Raw genomic sequence first — 23834 nt, 5'->3', positions numbered from 1 at the left:
ACATACAAGACCACTGATAATCTCCCTCGATCTGGGGCTCCACGCAAGATCTCATCCCTGTGGGGTCACAATGATCATGAGAACGGTGAGCAAAGATCCCAGAACCACACGGGGGGACCTGGTGAATGACCTGCAGAGAGCTGGGACCAAAGTAACAAAGGTCACCATCAGTAACACACTACAACGGCAGGGAATCAAATCCCGCAGTGCCAGACGTGTTCCGCTGCTGAAGCCAGTGCATGTCCAGGCCCGTCTGAAGTTTGCCAGAGAGCACATGGATGACACAGCAGAGGATTGGGAGAATGTCATGTGGTCAGATGAAACCAAAGTAGAACTTTTTGGTATAAACTCAACTCATCGTGTTTGGAGGAAGAAGAATACTGAGTTGCATCCCAAGAACACCATACCTACTGTGAAGCATGGGGGTGGAAACATCATGCTATGGGGCTGTTTTTCTGCCAAGGGGACAGGACGACTGATCCGTGTTAAGGACAGAATGAATGGGGCCATGTATCGTGAGATTTTGAGCCAAAACCTCCTTCCATCAGTGAGAACTTTGAAGATGAAACGAGGCTGGGTCTTCCAATATGACAATGATCCAAAACACACCACCCGGGCAACAAAGGAGTGGCTCCGTAAGAAGCATTTGAAAGTCCTGGCGTGGCCTAGCCAGTCTCCAGACCTCAACCCCATAGAAAATCTGTGGCAGGGAGTTGAAAGTCCGTGTTGCTTGGCGACAGCCCCAAAACATCACTGCTCTCAAGAAGATCCGCATGGAGGAATGGGCCAAAATACCAGCTACTGTGTGTGCAAACCTGGTAAAGACCTATAGTAAACGTTTGACCTCTGTTATTGCCAACAAAGGTTATGTTACAAAGTATTGAGTTGTATTTTTGTTATTGACCAAATACTTATTTTCCACCCTGATTTACGAATAAATTCTTTACAAATCCTACCATGTGGATTCATGGATTTTTTTTTCACATTCTGTCTCTCACAGTTGAAGTGTACCTCTGGTGCAAATTACTGACCTCTGTCATCATTTTAGGTGGGGGAACTTGCACAATCGGTGGCTGACTAAATACTTTTTTGCCCCACTGTAACTATGCTTATTAATGTTTTGGGGCATATTAAGTTAGAATTATTGTTCCATGATAAAGCAGTCATCAATGAATGGTGAGCATTCATTCATATCAATGACTGATGAATGATTTACTCAGTCTGTAAAGAGATAGTAGTATAACCTCATATATGCAACATGTTTTAATGCCTTTTACAATCCCACGGGCAGCAAAAAAAAGCTTTGCAGTATAATACAATATAGTATCTTGAATGAGTATATTGTACCAAAACAATGAAGTCTTACTGTATTTGTTATTTGAATGCTTTAAAACCAAAAGCTATCAAAGTTAACTCAAACTATGCTGCTGTTGTGACATTCAGGTAAAAGAGCCCGTTTCATAAAATGGTGCGAGCCTTAGCTTCTTCAGCTTTCTGTGCATGTTCTTTTATCCAGTCATTGATTTGTTTATCATGTTCAAGCTGTAGTTGGTTGATATCTTCTTCATTTGGCTCGCCCTCATTTTCTATAGAAAGATTGTAATTAAGCTCACCCATTTCTTGTTCTTGTTTTTCCTTCAGTCTCTCAAAGTCTCTCTTGTATTCTTTCTTCATGAGCAGATGTTTAAGTATGATGGCATTGCTTTATTGTTGTTTTTGCTTCATGTCTTCCATTTCACTGTCATGCTTGATTTTCTGTCACCTACATTGTAGAGGGTGATTTTGCCTCTAAACAGAAAGTTAAAGTGGATTCAGCAGGTGGAGGAACCTTAAATTGGTTGTAATGGCTCAGTGTGGGGAAAAGAATCACAACTCACAATAATTTCTATTGAGTAATCCATTAGATTTTCTTTGTGTACAGGCTGTGATTAGCTGATTACTCTGGCTGTGAGTACCACATGGTCAGAGTTAGGTTACATCAAGTGTAGTAGAGATTAACACAAATTTCAGCTGATGATGCTGAAATCATCATTCATGGACAGAATTCCACCTTCATCCCAACTTTATACCATAATAATAACGGTCTTTACTTTGAATCCACAACAAACTACAAAAAATTAAGCAGTTTATCTTTCACTAACCTGCAGAGTATTTTCATGCAACCTTAGTCCATCTCAGTTTGATTTGAAGCATGTTTCCTAATGTAAAAAAACATAATGTCGCATGTATCTATACCCAATATCTGATTTAAAAATTGAGGATGTGCATGTAAGCTTTACATTTCCAGTTTATAGAATACAACTGAGCGATCCTTAGCTTTAAATAAAACCTCTCTTTTTTCCTCTCCTCTCCTGTCTTTATCTTTCTCCATCTCTGAGTAAAGTTAGCTCTTTCTTTTCTCTCCCTGTGAAATACAGCTACATACAGTGCGACAAACTGCACGCAAACAGTTTGGGTGTTTGCTGATGGTTGTTGAGCTGATAGAAACATTGCATTTGAAATTACCTGCCACTTAAAAAGTATTACTTCCTTTATGCTTGCTTGTGTAATCGTCAAACAGCAGACCGGTCCACATTTCAATGGAGGTGTCCATTCAGGCAGCCACCGGCACAAGGTGGGTCCGGGGGCCCCCCACATGTCCAGTGGCGGCCCCAGAGGTGATCCGGGGGCCAGCCTTGTGGCCAGCAGCAGCGGGCGCACCACAGCCAAGGTTCACAGGCAGCTCAACAGCAGGACCCTCGTGCGCCTTGACTTCCACCTCGCGTTCCCCCCGCGCCTCGTCCTCAACCCCCGGCTATCGAGGTGCAACACACGCCTTGACCTCCAGTGACGGCGTGGCAGGTTCCTCCTGTGCACTCTGCGCGTTGACCTGAGCAGGTGAGTGAGCTGGAGGTGGGACAGTTGCTCTGCGGCCCTCCTCTGGGGAGGAGGAACGGGTGCAGGCCCCTGCCGGATACCAGCTGCTCCCACCCGAAGAGTGGGTATGGCCGTGGTGGCAGGCTGCACCCTGGGCGTTGGCACGGGCGCACAGGTGCCGGGCCCCAGAAAAGGCTGGACCTCCCCCACGCCAGTGGGGGTGTTGGCGGTGTTGGCCAGGACCAGATCAGAGCAGCCAGATTCTCAATCCTCTGCACCCCACGTTCAATCCAGTCCTGGAGTTCTTCCCACTAGCTGCAAGACACCACCGCTTGCTCACGCTGCGTGGCCGCCAGCTCGGCCACCATCTGGGCCAGCTCTTTCCCTGGCTGGCCCGGTTCTTGGTCTGCTGTGCCCCCCCCTCCTGGGTTTTGGCACCACTGCAGTAATCACACAGCAGACCAATCCACAATTCAATGCTTTTCAGCATTCTTTATTACTACACACGGTTGCTGTTCACAAACACACATGGCTGTAGCTTTTCAGCCGAACACATACCAACAACAACAACAACGACAGTCAGGAAGAGCTTTTTATGCCGGCGAGGCATGATTGCCGATGCTGTCATGTGTGTCCATCTCCACTGGAACGGCACCACAGACCACGCCCTGACACAGCTTGTGTTCTGTATGTTTGTCTTAGCTAGTCTTAGCTGATGTACTTCTTCATGCTCTTGTTGTTGAGTATTTAGTTTCTGATCATATTCTTGTTGTTGAGTATTCAGTTTGTCTTCATGCTCTTGTTGTTGAGCAGTTAGTTTCTGATCATACTCTTGTTTTTGAGTATTCAGTTTGTCTTCATGCTCTTGTTGTTGAGTATTTAGTTTCTGATCATATTCTTGTTTTTGAGTATTCAGTTTGTCTTCATGCTCTTGTTGTTGAGCAGTTTGTTTCTGATCATATTCTTGTTTTTGAGTATTCAATTTGTCTTCATGCTGCTGTTGTTGAGCACTTAGTTTGTGATCATATTCTTGTTTTTGAGTATTCAATTTGTCTTCATGCTCCTGTTGTTGAGCAGTTAGTTTGTCTTCATGCTCTTGTTGTTGAGCAGTTAGTTTCTGATCATACTCTTGTTTTTGAGTATTCAGTTTGTCTTCATGATCCCTTTGTTGAGCACTTAGTTTGTCTTCTTGCTCCTGTTGTTGAGCACTTAGTTTGTGATCATACTCTTGTTTTTGAGTATTCAGTTTGTCTTCATGCTCCTGTTTTTGAGCTGTTAGTTTGTGATCATACTCTTGTTTTTGAGTATTCAGTTTGTCTTCATGCTCCTGTTTTTGAGCTGTTAGTTTGTGATCATACTCTTGTTTTTGAGTATTCAGTTTGTCTTCATGCTCCTGTTTTTGAGCTGTTAGTTTCTGTTCATACTCTTGTTTTTGAGTATTCAATTTGTCTTCATGCTCCTGTTGTTTGAGCACTTAGTTTTGTGATTCATACTCTGTTTTTGAGTATTTAGTTTGTCTTCATGCTCTTGTTGTTGAGCTGTTACTTTCTGTTCATACTCTTGTTTTTGAGTATTTAGTTTGTCTTCATGCTCCTGTTTTTGAGCTGTTAGTTTGTGATCATACTCTTGTTTTTGAGTATTCAATTTTGTCTTCATGCTCTTGTTGTTGAGCTGTTAGTTTCTGTTCATACTCTTGTTTTTGAGTATTTAGTTTGTCTTCATGCTCTTGTTGTTGAGCTGTTAGTTTGTGATCATACTCTTGTTTTTGAGTGTTTAGTTTGTCTTCATGCTCCTGTTTTTGAGCTGTTAGTTTGTGATCATACTCTTGTTTTTGAGTATTCAATTTGTCTTCATGCTCCTGTTGAGCACTTAGTTTGTGATCATACTCTTGTTTTTGAGTATTCAGTTTGTCTTCATGCTCTTGTTGTTGAGCAGTTTGTTTCTGATCATATTCTTGTTTTTGAGTATTCAGTTTGTCTTCATGCTCCTGTTGTTGAGCACTTAGTTTGTGATCATACTCTTGTTTTTGAGTATTCAGTTTGTCTTCATGCTCCTGTTGTTGAGCTCTTAGTTTCTGTTCATATTCTTGTTTTTGAGTATTTAGTTTGTCTTCATGCTCCCGTTGTTGAGAACTTAGTTTGTCTTCATGCTCCTGTTGTTGAGCACTTAGTTTCTGATCATATTCTTGTTTTTGAGTATTCAATTTGTCTTCATGCTCCTGTTGTTGAGCACTTAGTTTGTCTTCTTGCTCCTGTTGTTGAGCACTTAGTTTGTGATCATACTCTTGTTTTTGAGTATTCAGTTTGTCTTCATGCTCTTGTTGTTGAGCTGTTAGTTTCTGTTCATACTCTTGTTTTTGAGTATTTAGTTTGTCTTCATGCTCCTGTTGTTGAGCTGTTAGTTTCTGTTCATACTCTTGTTTTTGAGTATTTAGTTTGTCTTCATGCTCCTGTTGTTGAGCAGTTAGTTTGTGATCATACTCTTGTTTTTGAGTATTTAGTTTGTCTTCATGCTCTTGTTGTTGAGCAGTTAGTTTCTGCTCATACTCTTGTTTTTGAGTATTTAGTTTGTCTTCATGCTCTTGTTGTTGAGCTGTTAGTTTCTGTTCATACTCTTGTTTTTGAGTATTCAATTTGTCTTCATGCTCCTGTTGTTGAGCACTTAGTTTCTGTTCATACTCTTGTTTTTGAGTATTTAGTTTGTCTTCATGCTCCTGTTGTTGAGCTGTTAGTTTCTGTTCATACTCTTGTTTTTGAGTATTTAGTTTGTCTTCATGCTCTTGTTGTTGAGCTGTTAGTTTGTGATCATACTCTTGTTTTTGAGTATTCAATTTGTCTTCATGCTCCTGTTGAGCACTTAGTTTGTGATCATACTCTTGTTTTTGAGTATTCAGTTTGTCTTCATGCTCCTGTTGTTGAGCTGTTAGTTTCTGTTCATACTCTTGTTTTTGAGTATTCAATTTGTCTTCATGCTCCTGTTTTTGAGCAGTTAGTTTGTGATCATACTCTTGTTTTTGAGTATTCAATTTGTCTTCATGCTCTTGTTGTTGAGCACTTAGTTTGTGATCATACTCTTGTTTTTGAGTATTCAGTTTGTCTTCATGCTCTTGTTGTTGAGCTGTTAGTTTCTGTTCATACTCTTGTTTTTGAGTATTCAATTTGTCTTCATGCTCCTGTTGTTGAGCACTTAGTTTGTGATCATACTCTTGTTTTTGAGTATTTAGTTTGTCTTCATGCTCCTGTTGTTGAGCTGTTAGTTTCTGTTCATACTCTTGTTTTTGAGTATTCAGTTTGTCTTCATGCTCCTGTTGTTGAGCACTTAGTTTCTGTTCATACTCTTGTTTTTGAGCACTTAGTTTGTCTTCTTGCTCTTGTTGTTGAGCAGTTAGTTTGTGATCATACTCTTGTTTTTGAGTATTTAGTTTGTCTTCATGCTCCCGTTGTTGAGAACTTAGTTTGTCTTCATGCTCCTGTTGTTGAGCACTTAGTTTGTGATCATACTCTTGTTTTTGAGTATTCAGTTTGTCTTCATGCTCCTGTTGTTGAGCACTTAGTTTGTCTTCATGCTCTTGTTGTTGAGCACTTAGTTTCTGCTCATATTCTTGTTTTTGAGTATTGAATTTGTCCTCATGCTCTTGCTGTTGATCTGTTATTTGCTGTACATATTTTTTCTTCTGGTCTTGTATTGTCTCATCATTTTCTTTTCTTAAATGTATTATATTGTTGTCATATTCTTTCCTGAGATCTTGTTTTTGTGAAGCCATTTTGTCTTTCAGATCTCTCAGTTCTTTGATATGATCATTTTTCAGATTTGTTAATTTTTTCTCATACTCCTGTTTTATATCCATCTTTTCTTTTTCAGTGTTTTCTTTCAGTTTCTTTATTTTGGCTTCATTTTCCATATCGTGTTTATGTGTCTTTTCATCATACTCCTTTTTTAAGTTTTTTATTTCATCATCCTTTTGTTGCTTCCAAATATTTTTAGTATAATCTTGGTTGGCTTGTGATATTCTGTTGCCATGATCTTGCTGCAGGTTATTAATTAACTTCGCTATATTTGAAATTTTGCTCAAAAATCCGGGGCTGTCTTCACGATCTTGCTTCAGTGGCTTTATTTCTTCTCCATACTGCTTTATCAGGTCCTGTACTGTATATTCACATTTTTGGTTTAGCTTTATTACTTCACACTCTTTCTTCAAATTGTTGATCTCTCTAAAGTGTTCTTCCTTAATATTAGCCATTTTCTTGTCATTCTCTTGTGTAATATCTGCAATGCTCTTATCATGCCTTTTCTTCAGATTGAGGATGGTTGCTTCACAATCTTGTTTTAGATTCTTTATTTCCTCATCCTGCTCCTGCTTTAGATGTTCTACTGTTTCAATGTTTTCCTGCAGCAGCTGTGTTATGTCGTCTAAGTGATTTACAGTCAGATGAAATATTTTGTGCTCAAATGCCATTATTTCTTTACTATGGTCTTCTGTGAGATTCTTTATTTTTTCACTGTGCTCATTTTTATTATACATTAGTTCTTCCTTATGTTTATTTTTGAGATCTTCTATATATTCACTGTGCTCATGTTTCAGATCTGCAATCTGCTTTGAATGCTTTTTATTGAGGTCTTCTATTTTGTCACACTCATCTGTCAATTTCATTCTTTCTTGATCTTTTTCCTTAGTTTTCACCAATTCTTTCAGTTTTAGTGCATAATCCTTGAGTGAGAGATGGACATACTTCAGGTAGTCTTTCTGTAGCTCTGCTTGCTGCTTATCCTCCTGTTCTCTTTTAATTTGATTGTCTATTTCTAGTGCAACATATTTCATATATTTGTCTTTTTCTGGCCATTCTTCGTTTTTCTTTGTTTCACCATCCAGTTTTGTTATTTTTCTAGAGCTTTCTTCCATCTGTATGTTTCTTTCTTCTTGGGAAAGCACAGTTTGGAGGCAGTAATCACTTGCTGTTGTCCTGTTATCAGTGAGCATAGTTTCTATCTTTTCCATCAGTTCTTGATGTCTTTTATTATTGAATAGATCATTTCTATCAAGTTTGATCTCATGTTGCCTTTGATTGCAGTCTTGAATTAATTTATGCGTAGGAGAATTCAAATTTAGCTTATTTTGTTTTTGTGTTATGATCACCATTGAGTGGTGTAAACCATCGTGACCAAACAAGGTTAGAATTGCCTTTAGTGCCAGCCGTTTCTCTTCAGTGAAATTGGAAGGTTTCACTATCAGTAGTATCACAGTTGGTCCAGGTGTGCAAAGACTCATCAGACTGTCCATTTCTTTTGTCACTGATAAGAATTGAAGATCAAAAATATCTGGGGTTTTCACTACTGTTAATAATGTTCCTTTCCATTCTCCATGTGCGTGCACACACTTCTTGTCTTTAAACAGTAATGAATGTTGAAAAGCTTTGTTGCATATAATCAAGTTGCCTAGTACTGTCTCGTCCCAGTCAGTACCTCCAAGTAGCACGATGTTCAGCTCAGAGCCTGCAAAAAAAAGCCAACCCAAAAATATTACTGAAGAATATTACTGTATCAGAGGTTATTCATTTATCCCTCTGGATGCAGGTTAGGGCCTTTGATAGTTCTTGAATGACAAGTGAATGAAAAGTCAAATTAAAAAGCACATTTCAAATTAAGATTTTGTTATTTACTGTTCTTTTTAAAGTGGCTAAAACTAAAATGTATTCTTTTGACATATATCAACTTCATAAATTAGCAGTAATAGTTTCGGGGCTTAATTTTAAAGCTTTTAATTGAATTTTCTTGGTTTGCCTATAACGATTTTCAAAAATATCCCTGTATGCATAGGTGTATTTTATTGTTCATCACCATTACAACAAGATAACATCTTTAATAATACAAGCAATAATCCTTTATAATGCTTAGTTTCTTCATCTTCTTGCTGTGATTAGAAATACTGTGAGATGTAAGCCAGCAAAGCCTTTTAGTTATGGAAATAGTGCATAAGACAGGATTTCAGCATATACAATTCACGTATACTTACCTGACATTATTGCTCTTCCATTACAGCAGACAGTAGCGGCCATAAGCGATATTCTGGATATATATATATATATTCTGTGAAAAACAGTATGGTGTATTTATTCCAGTAACTTCAGACTGTGAATCCTGTGTATCTGGTCACCAGACCTGAATAACCATAAACAATTTTAATTAATTATGTAGCTAATACTTTGTACAGTCTCCACTGTAAAAAATATCAGTCTATGTACTTATGAGTTAAATTACTGAAGCTTTGAAGGCAAAGTGAATATTGTTCATTCACACACTACTGTGTCCATCCACAGTGAGCCTGGGACTGTGGAAAATCATGTTTCATACATGAAATTGTAAGTATTAAATAACTGACATCAATGAAAGTGTTACATTTAAGTTTTAAACAGTCTCTGAAGTTTTAACCTAACTGTCATTTCTAACAGAAATGACATATGCTTAAAAAACAGAATAGATTATGTTTTCAGTCACATAATAACATCTCGTGTGTTGAACCACAGTGAGTCTGGGACCACACCTATGTCAACAGGACAGTTTTGTTTGTTTTACAAACTGAAAATATAAATGACATTATTCACATCAGATTGTAAGTATTTAATAACTGACATATCACTGACAACAGTACAGTCCAATATTTAATTTTTTAACTCATTTGTAGAAGAGAAATGAAAGCTAGGTGGTTAAGATGTGCGTGGTAAGGAGTAGCATATGACTGTGGCAGTGGCATTTTCTGTTTTACTTGCACTTGTGGAAAAGGGGAAAAAAACAAGTTGATCAAATAGATCAAATAGATCAAAATCTGTTGCTATTTTACCAGGATGATGAAAATGAAACAACATTGCATGTTTCAGCAAGACAATGACACCAAACACAGCCAAGTAAACTGTCACTTAGTTTCATAACTTAAAATCTTGTGGTCTGATTTATTTGCATGTGGGGGATTTTATGGGTGGTTACTAACATGTGGTGAGAATTTATATGTCAATAGCATCTTTAGAAATATATTTACTGAAAAAATTGGTGTTGTGTTCAATACTTATTTTACCCGATGTACATTATGGAGTGAAGCATCATGGCATAGGGGTATTGTTTGGGCTAATGTAATAACTTATTGATCAGTTTTATAAAGACATTTTAAACTATACGTCAAACATCTATATCAAATCATAAACACAAAATAACAAAAATATACTGACAAGAGTACAGCGCTACATTTAGGTTTTAAACTTAAACAGTCTCCATGAAAAGATGGTGGCTGAAAAGTGAAAAGTGTTATCCTTCTGCCCTGTGGCTGTTGCGGGATCCTGATTAGGGATGGGTATTGATAAGATTTTCACGATTCCGATTCCATTTTTGATTCTGTTTAACGATTCGATTCTCTTATCGATTCTCTTATCGATTCTTTTTTAAAAAGGAGAACAATAAGGTCGAGTAGCTTAGAACTTTGTTTTATATCTTCTCTTTGAACAAGATAGAAATTTAGGAGTAACATGGCCTTACAAACCCAACAGTGAGATCTCAACAGATCCACAGCCTATGGCTCTTCAATGGGGTGTCACAGGGTCCCCAGGAAAAAAAAGTTGTAAATGTAAAATAATAAAATAAATATTCTTCTGTAGCAATAACAAAGTATAACATAAATTATTCTGTAGCAATTACACAAGAATATCCAGTAATGTCCCTGCCTACAATTAAACGCATTCACTTACCGAAAATCGGGGGCATCTGCTGTGGCAAATGGGTGCAAGCCTTTGACCACAAACTTAGTCACTGCTCGGTGACATTCGTCTATCCTGGCCTGAAAGGAGACGCTACCGGTAGACTGCAGCGAGAACTGCCAGCATCTGAGCCAGACTCTGTCTGTCTGTCTGTCTCATCATGGTCACCTAAATGCACAGTAATGGCAGGTTTTGTAATAAGGCAGATCGCGCTAACATAATATGGATCTCCTCAATGTGCACTGCACAGAAACGGCAAAAATATTATCCTTTCCAACGAGTTGATTTGAACCGTGAAGTCCCCTTAAAAGAGCCAATAACTTTACTTTACACTTTATTTGACCCACTAGGTTTAAATCTGGGACTCCCCACCATTTGACCTTATAACTGAAGAAGCTTCTCAGATGAGAGGTGAAACGTCTTCAAGCAACAGAAGTCCAGACGCTTTTCTTTGCAAGCTCCTTTGACTATTTTCAGTGATTGTACTCACCAGGTGACACTCTGACGTTTTACTCAGTGCTGTTAAATCTCCCTTGGCAGTTCCAAACTGAATCAGGTTACTTGTAACCACCTTTCATTATCAGAATATCAAGGTGTTGCCTTGTACAAGTACGACAACAGAGTAAAGGTGATGTCTGATACAGTTACTGATAAATGACCAAACACTGAGCATTCCCTGGATTCTTTATGCTCTGTTGCATCTGTGCAAGCTCCATGCATTGTCTGAACCTTCAACAACAGAAAAAGGTCGTACAAGTCTCAGGTGGTTTTATGTCTAATCTAAGCGAAAATCCGCATTAGTTGTTTTGTTATTATTGGGCTGTTTTTCCACTTGGATTAACCAGGCACGTACAGGACACCCAAAGATCTAATCATTGTCAGTGATAAATATCAAGTTGAGCTAATCATCCTGATCTACATGTAGAACATGTTCACAAGATGTGATGGCAAGGATATCACTTGCTATGCAGGGCAAGGAGCAAATGGTGGTAAAGGGCACATTGCCTTAACTAGTTGAAAAAACAGAAATGTGTGGATTTTGGTCCATTATCAAAAAAACTGACAGTGGGTTTAAATTAAGATGCGGTTAATAGACTTACATAGAAAAAGCAGTTTGTGTGAATGAGTGAATGAGTAAAAACTGCTGAGTCATAACCACAGAATCAAAACCTGTATGCTTTAGGGACAAAATCAATGGACTACAGTTCTTAATTTTTGAATTCGGTTATTTTTTTCTGCATGATTGCCACAGGCATATGAAATCAAGCAGCAAACCATGGAGTCTACCTTTACAAGTTTTTTAAATAATTTCTTGTCCTAAAGAGCTCACAGCATTAGTACAAGCTGTGTTATTCCAACAGTGGTGTTTCCACCTCAAACACTCACATTATTATAATTGAGAACTGTCACTGTTCTTCCTATGTACATGTACGTTTAAAGAATGTGGCGTAACTGTCAGGTGTGTAGATTATTTGTTAAGGTCTAAAAGATTATGTCTACCCTATAAACTCTGTGAAATAAATTTTCTGAAACTGGGTTTAAATATGAAAGGACCTTTTGAATAAAGGCAGGACATATTCCCTTATTTCAAAGATTCAAAATTGAAGAAACAAATTAAATCAAGCTTTTCAACAAATATGGTTTGAATTTCACTATGAAGTGCGGTTCCATGCTTAGGTTGCCTGTACTTTGTTACATTTCCTTCACTTTAAAGTAAGATTAAAACAGTTTACGGTCTTTTTTCCAATCAATCAATATCCGTAAAGAGTCTTCAGCTAAAGTTTACTGTGATATTTCCCAACAGTAGTACTTATTCATTGTCCCGTAAAGTGATCATCAAAATTAACGATAAGAACATCAACTGGTTTTTGTCCAAAATATGAAGCTTACATTTTAATATATCTCTACACAGACTACTTATCAGATGCAATAAGTATTTTATAAAAACAAAAAACAATCAGGAATTGAAACATTTTTATCATTCTGAAAAAAGAGACAAGCTGTGCCAAAAAATGCTTATATAGTGCAATAAAGTGTTTTCTGTAAATAACAAATACATCTGAGCCAAAGACATTTTGTGCTTTTTGTGAGATTATTGACACCAGTGATTGTTTTTAAATGGAAAAATATGCATTACTTCCTGCAGTAAAAATGGCATGATGCAAATTAAATGAGATCTTTACCTAACTGATCTATATGATTAGTTTACATTCATTCATGTTTTTACTTAGCAGGCAAAATTTTCTGCAGTTAAAAAAAAGAAAAAAGATTGACAGTGATTTTAGAACAAATTAATCAATTTGTAATAATTTGAGTATATTATGTTATATGGAACTACATAAGTGTCATCTATCATGCAGATATAACAAAAGTATTTGTTTATTAAAAGCTTTAAAACCAAAAGCTATCAAAGTTAAATCAAACTGACATTCAGGTAAAAGAGCCCGTTTCATAAAATGCTGCAAGACTTATCTCCGTCAGATTTCTGTACATATTCTGCTATCCAGTCATTGATTTGTTTATCATGTTCTAGCTGTAGTTGGTTGATATCTTCTTCAATTGGCTCGCCCTCATTTCCTATAGAAAGATTGTAATTCAGCTCATCCATTTCTTGTTCCTGTTTTTTCTTCAGTCTGTCAAAGTCTCTCTTGTATTCTCTCTTCATGAGCAGATGTTTAAGTATGATGGCGTTGCTTTTTTCTTGTTTTTGCTTCATGTCTTCCATCTCACTGTCATGCTTTGCTCTCAACGCTGCAAAATCTACTGAATATTTCTGTCTGAACTCATTGAATTCTTCTGCTTGCTTTCTGGCTTCTTCTGCAATTTTCTTCTTCATTTCCTTGACTTTTGCCTCATAGATATCCTGCGCTAATTTCCAGTCTCTCTCCTCTTGTTCTCTCCTGAGTCTATCTTGTTCTTTTATTTTGCTTTCATATTCATTTCTTTCCTCATCATATTCTTCTTTGAGCTTTATAAGCAGCGCTTGTTCCTCCTCTTTCCTCTGTTTGTCTTCTTGATTTCGTTTCTCCCACCATTCTTTGCGTTCTTTTTCCCAAGCTTCGCGTTCTAATTTCATCTCTTCTCGGTTTTCCATCAGCTTTCTGTCAGCATGTACATTTTTTTCACATTCTGATTTTATTTTCTGCTCAAGAGCTTCAAGTTTTTCTTCCCACTGCATTCGGAGTTTTTCTTCATATCTTATTGATGCTATGGTCTCCTGTTCTCTCTTTTCCTCCTCTCTCTTTGTCTTCTCTTGTTCCTGGTTAATCAGTTCTTCCTTCTCCTTCAGTACTTCTTCTTTTTCTGCTCTTTCTTGATCAATTTGTTTCTTTTTCGCCTGAATTTCTTCATCACGTTTCCTTTGAAGTTCTTCCATCTCTTTCTCCATATCTGCTTCTTTCTCTTTAAGGATCCTCTTCATTTCCTTTTGTATGGCTGCCTCAGCTTCTTGGAACATCTCTGTAGTGTAGCAGCTGCCACCATTTTTCCTCACCATTGTTTGTACTTTGTCTAAAAGCTCTGCGACTTGTGAATGATTATTTTGATCTCTGTTGTTGAAAACATGGTATCTTCCTCCACAGTCGTCAATCAGTTTTTTAACAAAGTCATCGCTGACTTCTTCCATGTAACTCTCTATTGTTTGATCTTGAAGATCATCCCCTCTGGTGAATATAACAATAATGAAGTCTTCTGATTTCTTGCCAAAAAACTCCTTGATGAGCTCTACTGTGTCTTTTTCTTCTTTGGTAAATCGACCAATCTGCACTACCAGTAAGAACGCGTGAGGTCCTGGAGACAACAAGCTGATGCATTTCACAAGCTCCTGTTTGACTTCATGGTTGGACAGAGTCGTGTCGTACAAGCCTGGTGTGTCGACCACAGCAACTGGATGGCCGTCGACCACTCCTTTTGCTTTTTTGCAAACCTCTGTCACTGACTTCATGCAGGTTTTAGAATAAAAGCATTTTTGGCCTAAAATGGTGTTTCCAGTTGCACTCTTCCCACAGCCAGTCTTCCCAATCATCACTATCCTGAGAGCATCTGGGCTGTGGTTGGGATTATCAAAGGATTCTGTCTTCTGTGAAGGGTTTCCTTTGAATTTAATCACTCGAGGCTTAACAAGCATTTGTCTTGTGAAGCACTTAGATCCCATAGCTGTCATCTTCTCCACAGTGTGCAACACCTCAGAGACCTGCTGCTTGTCTTTGATGTTGAAGATGATGTTTCGTCCTCCACACTTCTGACAGAGCTCCTGGATGTTTCTGTTTTCACTAACAAAGTTGACAACAACTGGATCTGTGGGATCTGATTCCACTGCAAAAAGAATCATGGTGAAGTCGATGACCTGAGATCCAAATTCATTCTGGATGATCTCTAACTCTCGCTTGTTTTCGTCACTGAGGGGTCCCACAGGAAGGACCAGGATAAAGGCATGGACACCTTCGGGATTCCAGAGAGAAACACATTGCATTTTGCAGCTCTTTATTGCCTCAGGAGATTTTCCATACAAAGCAGGCATTTCTACCAGCGACACTAAACGTCCACACACCTGTGTCTCCTTCTTAACACATTCTGAGGAGTCAGCAGGTTTACCAAACTGGTGTTTTCCTACAATGGCATTGGCTGCTGAACTCTTCAGAACTTCATATGTCCCACACAATACCAGGTTAAGAGGCGGTTTAAAAGTGACTGTTGTGGTGTCAGCTTCTTCACCTCTGTTTAGATAGCCTCCTCTGTTTTCATTCACTATGCTCTCCATCTTTTCCATGAGTTCTTGAAGATCCTTTTCTGGCAGATCTTTTTTGTCAAAGTTGATTCTCTGCTGCCTTTGTCTACAGTCCTGTATGAGTCGATCCACAGCTGAAGTTTTTTTCTCCTCACTATGCGTCAAAATGACCATTGCATATTTAAAAGCATCTTGACCAAAGAATCTTAGGATGAGCTTTAGTTTTTGTCTGTCTTCTTCACTGAATTCAGAAGGCTTTATCAACAGGAGGAGAACATTTGGTCCAGGGGGGCAAAGAGCCACACACTTCTTCATTTCATGCTTCACCTTCTCTCCAGCTAAACTGAAGACATCTGAAGTTTTCACTATTGTTAGGCGTGTTTTCCTATACTGTCCTTGAGTGACTGTAGTGGATGGGGACACCTTTTGCAGAAGATCCCCAGTCAAATCTTTTTTCCCAGTGATGAAGTTGGTTAGAATTGATTTTTTACTTTGAGTCTTTCCAAAAACCAGAATCCGAAGTTCATATGCTGTAAATCAACAAAAAAATTATTACATGTTTTCCAGCACATACATACATATTTATATCTTTTATTTCTTTTATTATTTTATAACTTTAATGTTTTTTTAATTATTTGTAAAAAATATCTACTCTTTACTGGGAAGTGTTCAAATAATCTTTTTAAACTCTCTTATCCTTCTCCCCAAAACCACTGTGAAGGTGTGAACACCAGCCTTTTTAAATTTTTGGTGCATCAAATGATAATGTGCTAAATCTGCTTGTATGTCTCACTAATGCACAAGGGGGTACATTTAAGAAATTTGGGGAGAGTTGATGCTTTTTATAGCTGTAGTCATTGTCCTTTAGTTTGTAAATTAGAAACGTGTAACATGTTCGGGATAAGCTTCAAAGTTTATTTTTTCTAGATTCAGATGTTCATAATACATAAAATGCATATGTGTTTTGGTCAGGGTTGGACTGGGTCAGAAAATTGGTCCTAGCATTTTTTAATCCCATTATGTCCCTTCATCGTTGTCTTAGCCTGTGAATTTCACATTCCTTGATTTCTTCCTCGCTTCTCCACAAAGCTTTGTTACTAGTTCTTGCTAGTACTACAATTAGCTGCACCTATTTTTAGTTTCTTTTTATTGTTTTCATTTTGTTTTCCAGCTCCACCTCTCCGCCACTTCTTCCTGACGAAACTTATGCGTATGCAAGATTACCAGTCCAGCCCTGGGTTTGGGTAAAGTCATAACTGTCCCTACTGCCAACATAACTAGTGTTTCTAACTGTCATTCTAAGTGTGTTAACGGGAGTAAACGTGGCTTCTGGTTTTGTTAATAATTTTCTTTGTCACCTTTATCCTCCCTAACGCATCCTTATTTTCTTGTGACTTTTGCCTAGCACTGGGCTTAACCTGGATTTTAGCTGTCCTCGTCATGCTCAGATACTTGCATTCTTTCTGTCTTGCTATCTGTGTTATGTTCTGATAAATCTCGCCAGACTCACCGCGTGATGAAAGAGGTTGTGATGCCATAGCGCCACTGTGATAGAAATATGAGGAATCGGTTGGTGTCTGTTGGATGAAAGAAAAAGGAAGAGAAAGTTGTCATCTAATAATAAACCATGAGACAAAAAGAATCTGAATACATGGACCTTTAGAAGAAACCTTAAAACTCCAGTGGGCTCTATCGTGTGGTGGATATGATGCCACAGGAGCAGGTAGAATAAGTGCAATATCATTGCCACTATAGGATCAGCCTGTGGATAGCATGGCTACAAATATTCTCCTTATCAGATTTGATAATAATGGCTCAGGTACTGGAGTACAAAATATATGTTTTATTTAATAATTGCAGTGTCATTACATTGTTTTCCCTATGGTTATGAGAAGTCAAAAAGTTTTGACAAGACCTGAGAATGTGTTGTATATGTAGTATAGTGCAGTATAGTGGTGTGGTAAAGGTCTGTCAGTGAGTGCAATAATAATATAAGGCAGAACTGGCAGTTGTATAAAAAAAATGGATGTTTAAAAAATGCAAACAATCATCAGAACAGTTTGGTATCAAAAGGCTTCCAACTAAAGTTGAATTATGAAAATAAATAAAGTAAGTCTAAATTATTTATTTATACTGGTGAACCTTATATGTAAATTCAGCTTGGAGAATTAAAGTCAGCTTCTTTGTACGTAGGATTTAAAAACTGACATGTCTGGTATTGCTCGTATCATGTTGTAGAACATTCACCCCAAAGTATAATATGAATATATACAAAATGCGGTACTTTAACTTACCTGCATTGCTGTCATACACTTAATTAATATACACAGTTGTGACTAATCTATTTAAGACCACACTCTTTTTGTAGCACAATTACAGATTTTTTTAAAGACTTGAGTCTACCATGACCTACAAAACCGAGAACAGATGCAGTTACAGGTTTTTATATTCATTGCCTTTACTCTTTGTGAATGTACTTACCGGGTGAAACTGCTGATCGTCCTCAGCGGTTTTAAATGTGCCTTTGCAGATCCAAACTGAATCAGGTCACTCGAAAGTACCTTTTATTAACATAATTGGGAGGTGTTGCCCTGTACAAGTATGACAGCAATGTAAAGGCTCTATCTGATAGAGTTAGAGCATTCTCTGCATTGTTTATGCTCTGTTGCATCTTAGCATAAAGAATTTTTCTTTCAGTTGAAGTCTATCATAAAGGCTCCATCCACCGAGTGAGTCTTCAAAACATCTTCCTTCCTAAAAAAAGTTGATACAGGTCAGCTATCAGTCATAGGCATGGTTTCATAATTTTATACTTAATCCATTTTAGCATGCTAATTAATTTTTTGGATGAGTCTTATTTTGATCAACTAAAACATACAGGACATGTAAAGGTCTTATCTAAGACTCCAATCACTGATGACTGTTTCCTGTTTGATGAGTGTCAGCTCGAGTCACGTCGCCATTCTGGCTTACAGCTAGCAAATGTTTACTAAAATACTATTGAGAGTGCTTCACATGCTACCCAGAGCAATGAGCAAACCATGGGCCAAAAGAAAGGGGCTTAACTTTTCTAACTGAAGGGAAGAAAACTGAAATCTGTATATTTTGGTCCATCTGTAAAATACCATGCACGCTGTAAGATCAAGAGTTCTAAGAAAGGTGTTCTAAAAATGTTCTTTTTCTAAAACATCTCAAATGTGGTTAATGTCCTGTATTTTTTGTGTTTTCAACTGAATCTACACTAGTGTGTCAAAACAGTAACCATTTAATTTGGTTTATATTTACAGAAAATCGATAAACTTTTAGGATTTTAGGGAGCAAATACTTGTGAAGGTCAAATTTGCCTCAGAACACTAGAATAGAACATATTCATATAGATGGTTTTACTGTCGGATGAACTGAATTGATACAAAACCTGATGAATGTAAAGCAAAGCTGAATCAGTCGGTCAGTCTGTGAGAGAACGGGCTTCACTCCCCATTCAGCAGGAACTGCAGAGGGTCTACAAAATAATCTGCAGTGACCTCTTCTCCACCAGTGCTTCAGAAGTATCCAGTTTGCAGCCAAACACACACAGAGCCAGACCTCAGAACCAGCTATCATTATAAAAACATGCCTTAACCTGGCATGCCACCCCCATCTGGGTGCCATGATTCAACTGTGATAAGATACTGCAGAAATTTGAACTGGTTTTGGTTTCTAAATTGATACAGCTCTGCCATTTAATTCAGCGAACCATTCTTTTAACTAAATGATACTTTGTAAATCTATGTGTATCATCATTTGATTTAGTTCATACTTTTACTACCACAGCTGTTTCCTAGTTAAATATAATTTGACCCATATGAGTTGGAAAGTCCTGCTAAAATTATTTGGTATTAAATAATAAATAAACGGCCAAAAATAATTTACAGTTAATGCACATTATATTACTTGGATTTATGGGTGTAATATACACTATAATATTAAAGGCATTGGTGTCATATCATTTAATCTTTGAATTTAGGTGTTTTTCATTATGTTGCCATGCGTGTATGGAATTAAGCACTTCAAGCATCAAGCAGTCTTCACAAACATTGTTGAAAAGTAGTCTAGGGTTAAGGAATAGGGTTGTTCTAAAGACATCAACAGTTTAGTTTATGTAAAATGTATGCCCTCCCAGATATCCGACAATCAGTTATAAGTGGTATTATAAATGGTAAAGTGGAAGCAACTACAGTAACTCAGCCACAAAGTAGCAGGTCACATAAAGTAAACTTGTGAAATTAACAGCAGTTGGTATGTAGGTATAATATTTAGGTGGCCCAGTACTTTTGTCTTAATAGTGTTTCCTCTTCAGTTCCATTTTTCTTTTATGTCATGTTGTTGAGAGTGTTCAAAAACTTTTGGATTATACGAATTGACCCGAATTCATTTATGATATTTTATACCACTCTTGTTTATTGGACGTGGATTGGAGAACATCTGAGTATATGAGCAGTGTTTGAAGTTACAGGCCTACTTAGGACTTGTTGCAGCTGGTACAGTAATTAAAAGGTTCACAAGATGAAAATGATATTGTCAAAGTTCAACACTGGAACTAAAATCCCAAACTGAAAACAGGTCAGCTGAAAAAACCTTTATCAGGAGAGTTTGAAAGGAGTGCTCTGTTCAGCTATTACAGCAATGAAATGGCTATGGTTGACTGAGAGACAACATTACTGACATATTGCTCATTACTGATGTCCTGTGAGTGACATTGTGATATTATCATGCAGTCTGTCATTTAGAAAACAAAAATAATTATAAATGAATTCATTTGAGCTTACATTTTGTTGCAATTGATGTTTTTGCAAACATGTAACCACTCGACTACTTATTTGCAATATTTGTTAGGACAATATATAACCATGTAACCCGAATGTCCATTAATTTGTTTTACCAATGGTTTTATTTTTAGTGTGTTCATGCTTTTAAACTTGTGAAGTACTCTTTTCTTCCTTTAATCACCCAGGACTAAAATCCTATCACTAATATCCTGAATATCTCAGCTGAGTCTTTCAGGTATTAGCCTTGAGATAAAATTTATAATGAATGTGTTGACTACTTCCTTGTGAGTCACTACGTCCTATCTCTTATTTAATGCCAGCACTGAACAAAGTTACCCTTTTGCTACTAGATAAGTAATATTATCAGATCACTAAACATTTGTCTTTCATCTCTGTGAGTTGTCAGACCAGCGGACAAATCGTAAAAATGAAACTCAGTCTTATCACATTCCTTTATGCACATCAGTGCAACACCCACAAACAGTCCGCCATATGTACTGAATGCCTTGACTTTAAAAATTACCATTTAGATGTCAAAACCACGTGATGCTTTACAAGCAGTTTGCCATTATAACACAAAGTGGGCAATTGAGCCAATAAAACTCATAGACTCATAGAAAAAAGAGTGACGCATCACACAAAAAAGTTTGAGAATATAATTTTATCGAAATCCTTAATAGCAAAAATGAGATATGTAGCATTCTTGTTATTCTGAAGTTGTGGTGTAAATCTATGTCCCAGTGGTCATTAAAATTACAGTTATAGCTGCCACGTGGCAACACTTGCTTGTAGAAGGACTTTTTAATGGGTGTAACCACCTATTATAAAGCTTTTATTTAGCTTTAGGTTGTCGGGGGTAAGTGCTGGATATTTTTTCACACTGCACAAATTAAAGAAGTAACAAACTATATCAAGATTCTATAAAGGAAATTAACCTTAGTTTTTGTTTTGGTTTTTTTTACTTTGCATTCACATTTTATGGGAATAAACTTAAACTTAAAATCAAGCACATTTTATATTCACTGTGTTAGGAACACTAACTTTTATCTTACTATAGCTCCCAACATTGTTATGCACTCTTTCCGGTTGACCCCACTTCTGTTTTTATGGGCAGTGATTCTTGTGAATAAACCAATTCTGCCACATCAATTATTACCATTCCTACTTAGTCCTGTAATATTAGGACTTTGCTGCCAACTGGTGGAAGACAAATTAAAATGGAGATGGTATTGGCGTGAGTAGACCAAGCCTAGGTAATAAAGCAGGTCAAATAAAACATATTTTATTACAATATCAGCCTCTGCACTGAGAATTCTACTGAAATTGATAAAATTAATAATTTATGTCATGTCAGTATTTTGGATAAATATTTGTAACTGGCAAATTACAATAAGTAGAACCATATAGTGTAGTGTACACATTCTGTGCGGTTTCATTTTATAACTGTACTTGGTCATTTTTCCCCCAGCTTAAGTTTTAAGCAAACTAATTAACCATGACTAATATCAATAGACAAATCAACTCAGATGCTGGAGAAATGCAGATGAGAAATGTTGCACAAAAAGAAACAAAACATACCAAACTAATTCCCAGAAAGTTGATTCTGTTCATCTGGATGTTTAACTGGGACACTCCCACTGAAAACGCTATGGGCAGAAGAACAGAATCAACTTTCTGGGATTTTCCTTACCTGGATGATTGAGCATGCACCAAGATAACAAAGTAATTGTAATCACTGCTGGATTAAACAGAAATGCAGCTGTGGGGTGGGAGTTAGGTTAGAAGTGAGTGTGCAGTACAAGCCACAGTTTATCATAGCACACTCTGCAGGTGAACCTTAAAAGCAGAATTCCTGAATTTTCTTTACTAGAAGCTAAGAGTACATACAGTTTGGGTGTTCACCTGAAACTGACTACAAACTTACCCTGTAAGCTGTGTCTTACCTGTACATCTTTAGGCACTTTGTTACTACCAGCCTGTCACAAAAACCCATACTTGATTCCTAATTGTGAAAGGTGAAGGGTGAACCTTTCACAATTAGGCTCCACCCAACAACTCCAATTAGGCTCCACCCAACAAAACAACTCAAACCAAGCTCCACTCCTTGTGGGCAGGTTTGAGTTGTTTTTCTTCCCTTTATAAACACAGGTGAAAGTAATTAGTGTCTCTTCGTTTGAGGCTGGAGTGGTGTGTGTGAGTCCTTTGAGCAGAGCACTGGTGTGGTGGATCTTGATTTTCCAAAAACATAAACCCCATAGATAATAATATTTTGATTCTGCCACTGTTGGGTCTGGCACTAAGGGTTGTGCTTTATCTTTAGAAGGCCCAATTCATGTGAGAGCCTTGTAGTTGACTTTCTGTGTTATTTGTTGGTTGGAAGATGTCTCTGAGGCACAGAAAAGGGCCATTAAAATGATTGTAACAATAAGCTAGCAAGTTGCTCGGAATTGCATTATCAAGCATGGAAAGCATTTATAGGGCCTGTATATGGAGTAAAGCAAATAATATGTCATGTGAAGAATCCATTTGTCTCCTTCATATATATATATTACTATTGTCCCACCTTGTTCACAAAAACAGGGTCGACCTTTTATTCTTCAAGGTTTTCACATCTCCAAACATTAGCAACACAGAGGTTACTAAATTGGTGTGGCCAAAGAGAGACAAAATGTCTGCATATTGTCTGCTTGTGTTGATATGTTTATTTTTATGTGGTGAAGTCAGGTGACTTCCACTGCAAGCAAATGTCCCCACAGTACAAATACATAAAAACTATCTATTTATCTTTTTTGTTGTTGTTGCCTCAGAATTATATTCTCAAGTTCTCTTTCATGCTTTGGTACCAAAACTGCAAAGTCAGTGATGTATCTTCACTGAGCTCCTCTTTTTGTTTTCTGGCTTCCACTTGATTTTTCCTCCTCTTCTCCTCCACTTCTTCTTCTTAGTTTTCTTGCAATATTTTCCATTCTTATGCCCCTTATCTTTTCTGAGTCTATATTCTTCTGCTCTGTTTTTTCCTGCTCAAAATTGATTGAGCTTTTTCTGCCGTACTTGCTCCTCCAGTCTCAGTTGCTCATCTTGAAGGCTTTTTTCCTCCCACTCTTTTTGTTTTTTATTTGCAATTTGTATTTATTTTCCTCTTTATTGTGTTCCCATTGCTATTATGCTCTCTTTTCCTCATCCTTGTTCTTAATAAGTTCATTCTTCTGTCTTTCTATCTCTTCTTCCTTCTCCTTCATAATCTTTTGGATTTCCTTTTGAATCTCAGACGTGTCATAGTCACCATCAAAGGTCAAAGCAAAAAGAACAAAGCTGCTTTACACTGACATATATTAACATGTCGCAATTTCTCACCAAATTTCTATATAAATATATAAAATACCACATTTAATGCACCTGATAGCTATCAATAACAGTCCTATTGATTAGTATCCACTTTTATTAATGTACTTGTAGACTTTTTAAAAATTGACTTTCATGCAAGTACTCACCAGAAGAAGTATGTCAGATGTGCATGTAAATGACAGCGACCACAAGAAAAGCAATTCACATGATTCAGGGGGCTGGGCTTTGTCTTTGTATGACATTACTATTAATCCATCATTAACGGAATAATTTAATAAGTGAAAAACATAAACATTTTTTTTGCAAGATATTTCAGTAAAAGTTCATGAAAATTGTAAAAAGAAACATTTTTATTAAGCT

At 37.3% G+C, this 23834-nt stretch overlaps 3 protein-coding genes across 5 annotated transcripts in view; 1 reads left to right on the top strand and 2 right to left on the bottom strand.

The window, feature by feature from the left end:
- The window catches only part of prdm6 (PR domain containing 6), a 140502-nt gene that overhangs the window by 53431 nt on the left and 63237 nt on the right, over positions 1-23834 (top strand). The gene's annotated exons all lie outside the window — the stretch shown is intronic.
- LOC120745595 (uncharacterized protein PFB0145c-like) lies at positions 4406-9723 on the bottom strand. The gene is made up of 3 exons (XM_040050591.1): positions 8867-9723; positions 4761-8346; positions 4406-4593 (listed from the first exon to the last, which is right to left on the bottom strand). Exons 1-3 carry the CDS (start codon positions 8907-8909, stop codon positions 4575-4577), a joined length of 3648 nt encoding a protein of 1215 aa, XP_039906525.1. The 5' UTR covers positions 8910-9723; the 3' UTR covers positions 4406-4574.
- LOC120745602 (GTPase IMAP family member 8-like) lies at positions 11920-18058 on the bottom strand. Its single transcript, XM_040050604.1, has 3 exons — positions 17803-18058; positions 16832-16898; positions 11920-15851 (listed from the first exon to the last, which is right to left on the bottom strand). The coding sequence occupies exons 2-3, from the start codon at positions 16857-16859 to the stop codon at positions 13045-13047; spliced, it is 2835 nt and encodes a 944-aa protein (XP_039906538.1). The 5' UTR covers positions 16860-16898; positions 17803-18058; the 3' UTR covers positions 11920-13044.

This window comes from Simochromis diagramma, unplaced genomic scaffold (assembly GCF_900408965.1).
Source record: "Simochromis diagramma unplaced genomic scaffold, fSimDia1.1 OVJJ01000131.1, whole genome shotgun sequence".
In the NCBI taxonomy this organism is placed as follows: domain Eukaryota; kingdom Metazoa; phylum Chordata; class Actinopteri; order Cichliformes; family Cichlidae; genus Simochromis; species Simochromis diagramma.
This window is presented reverse-complemented; position numbering and strand designations above follow the sequence as displayed.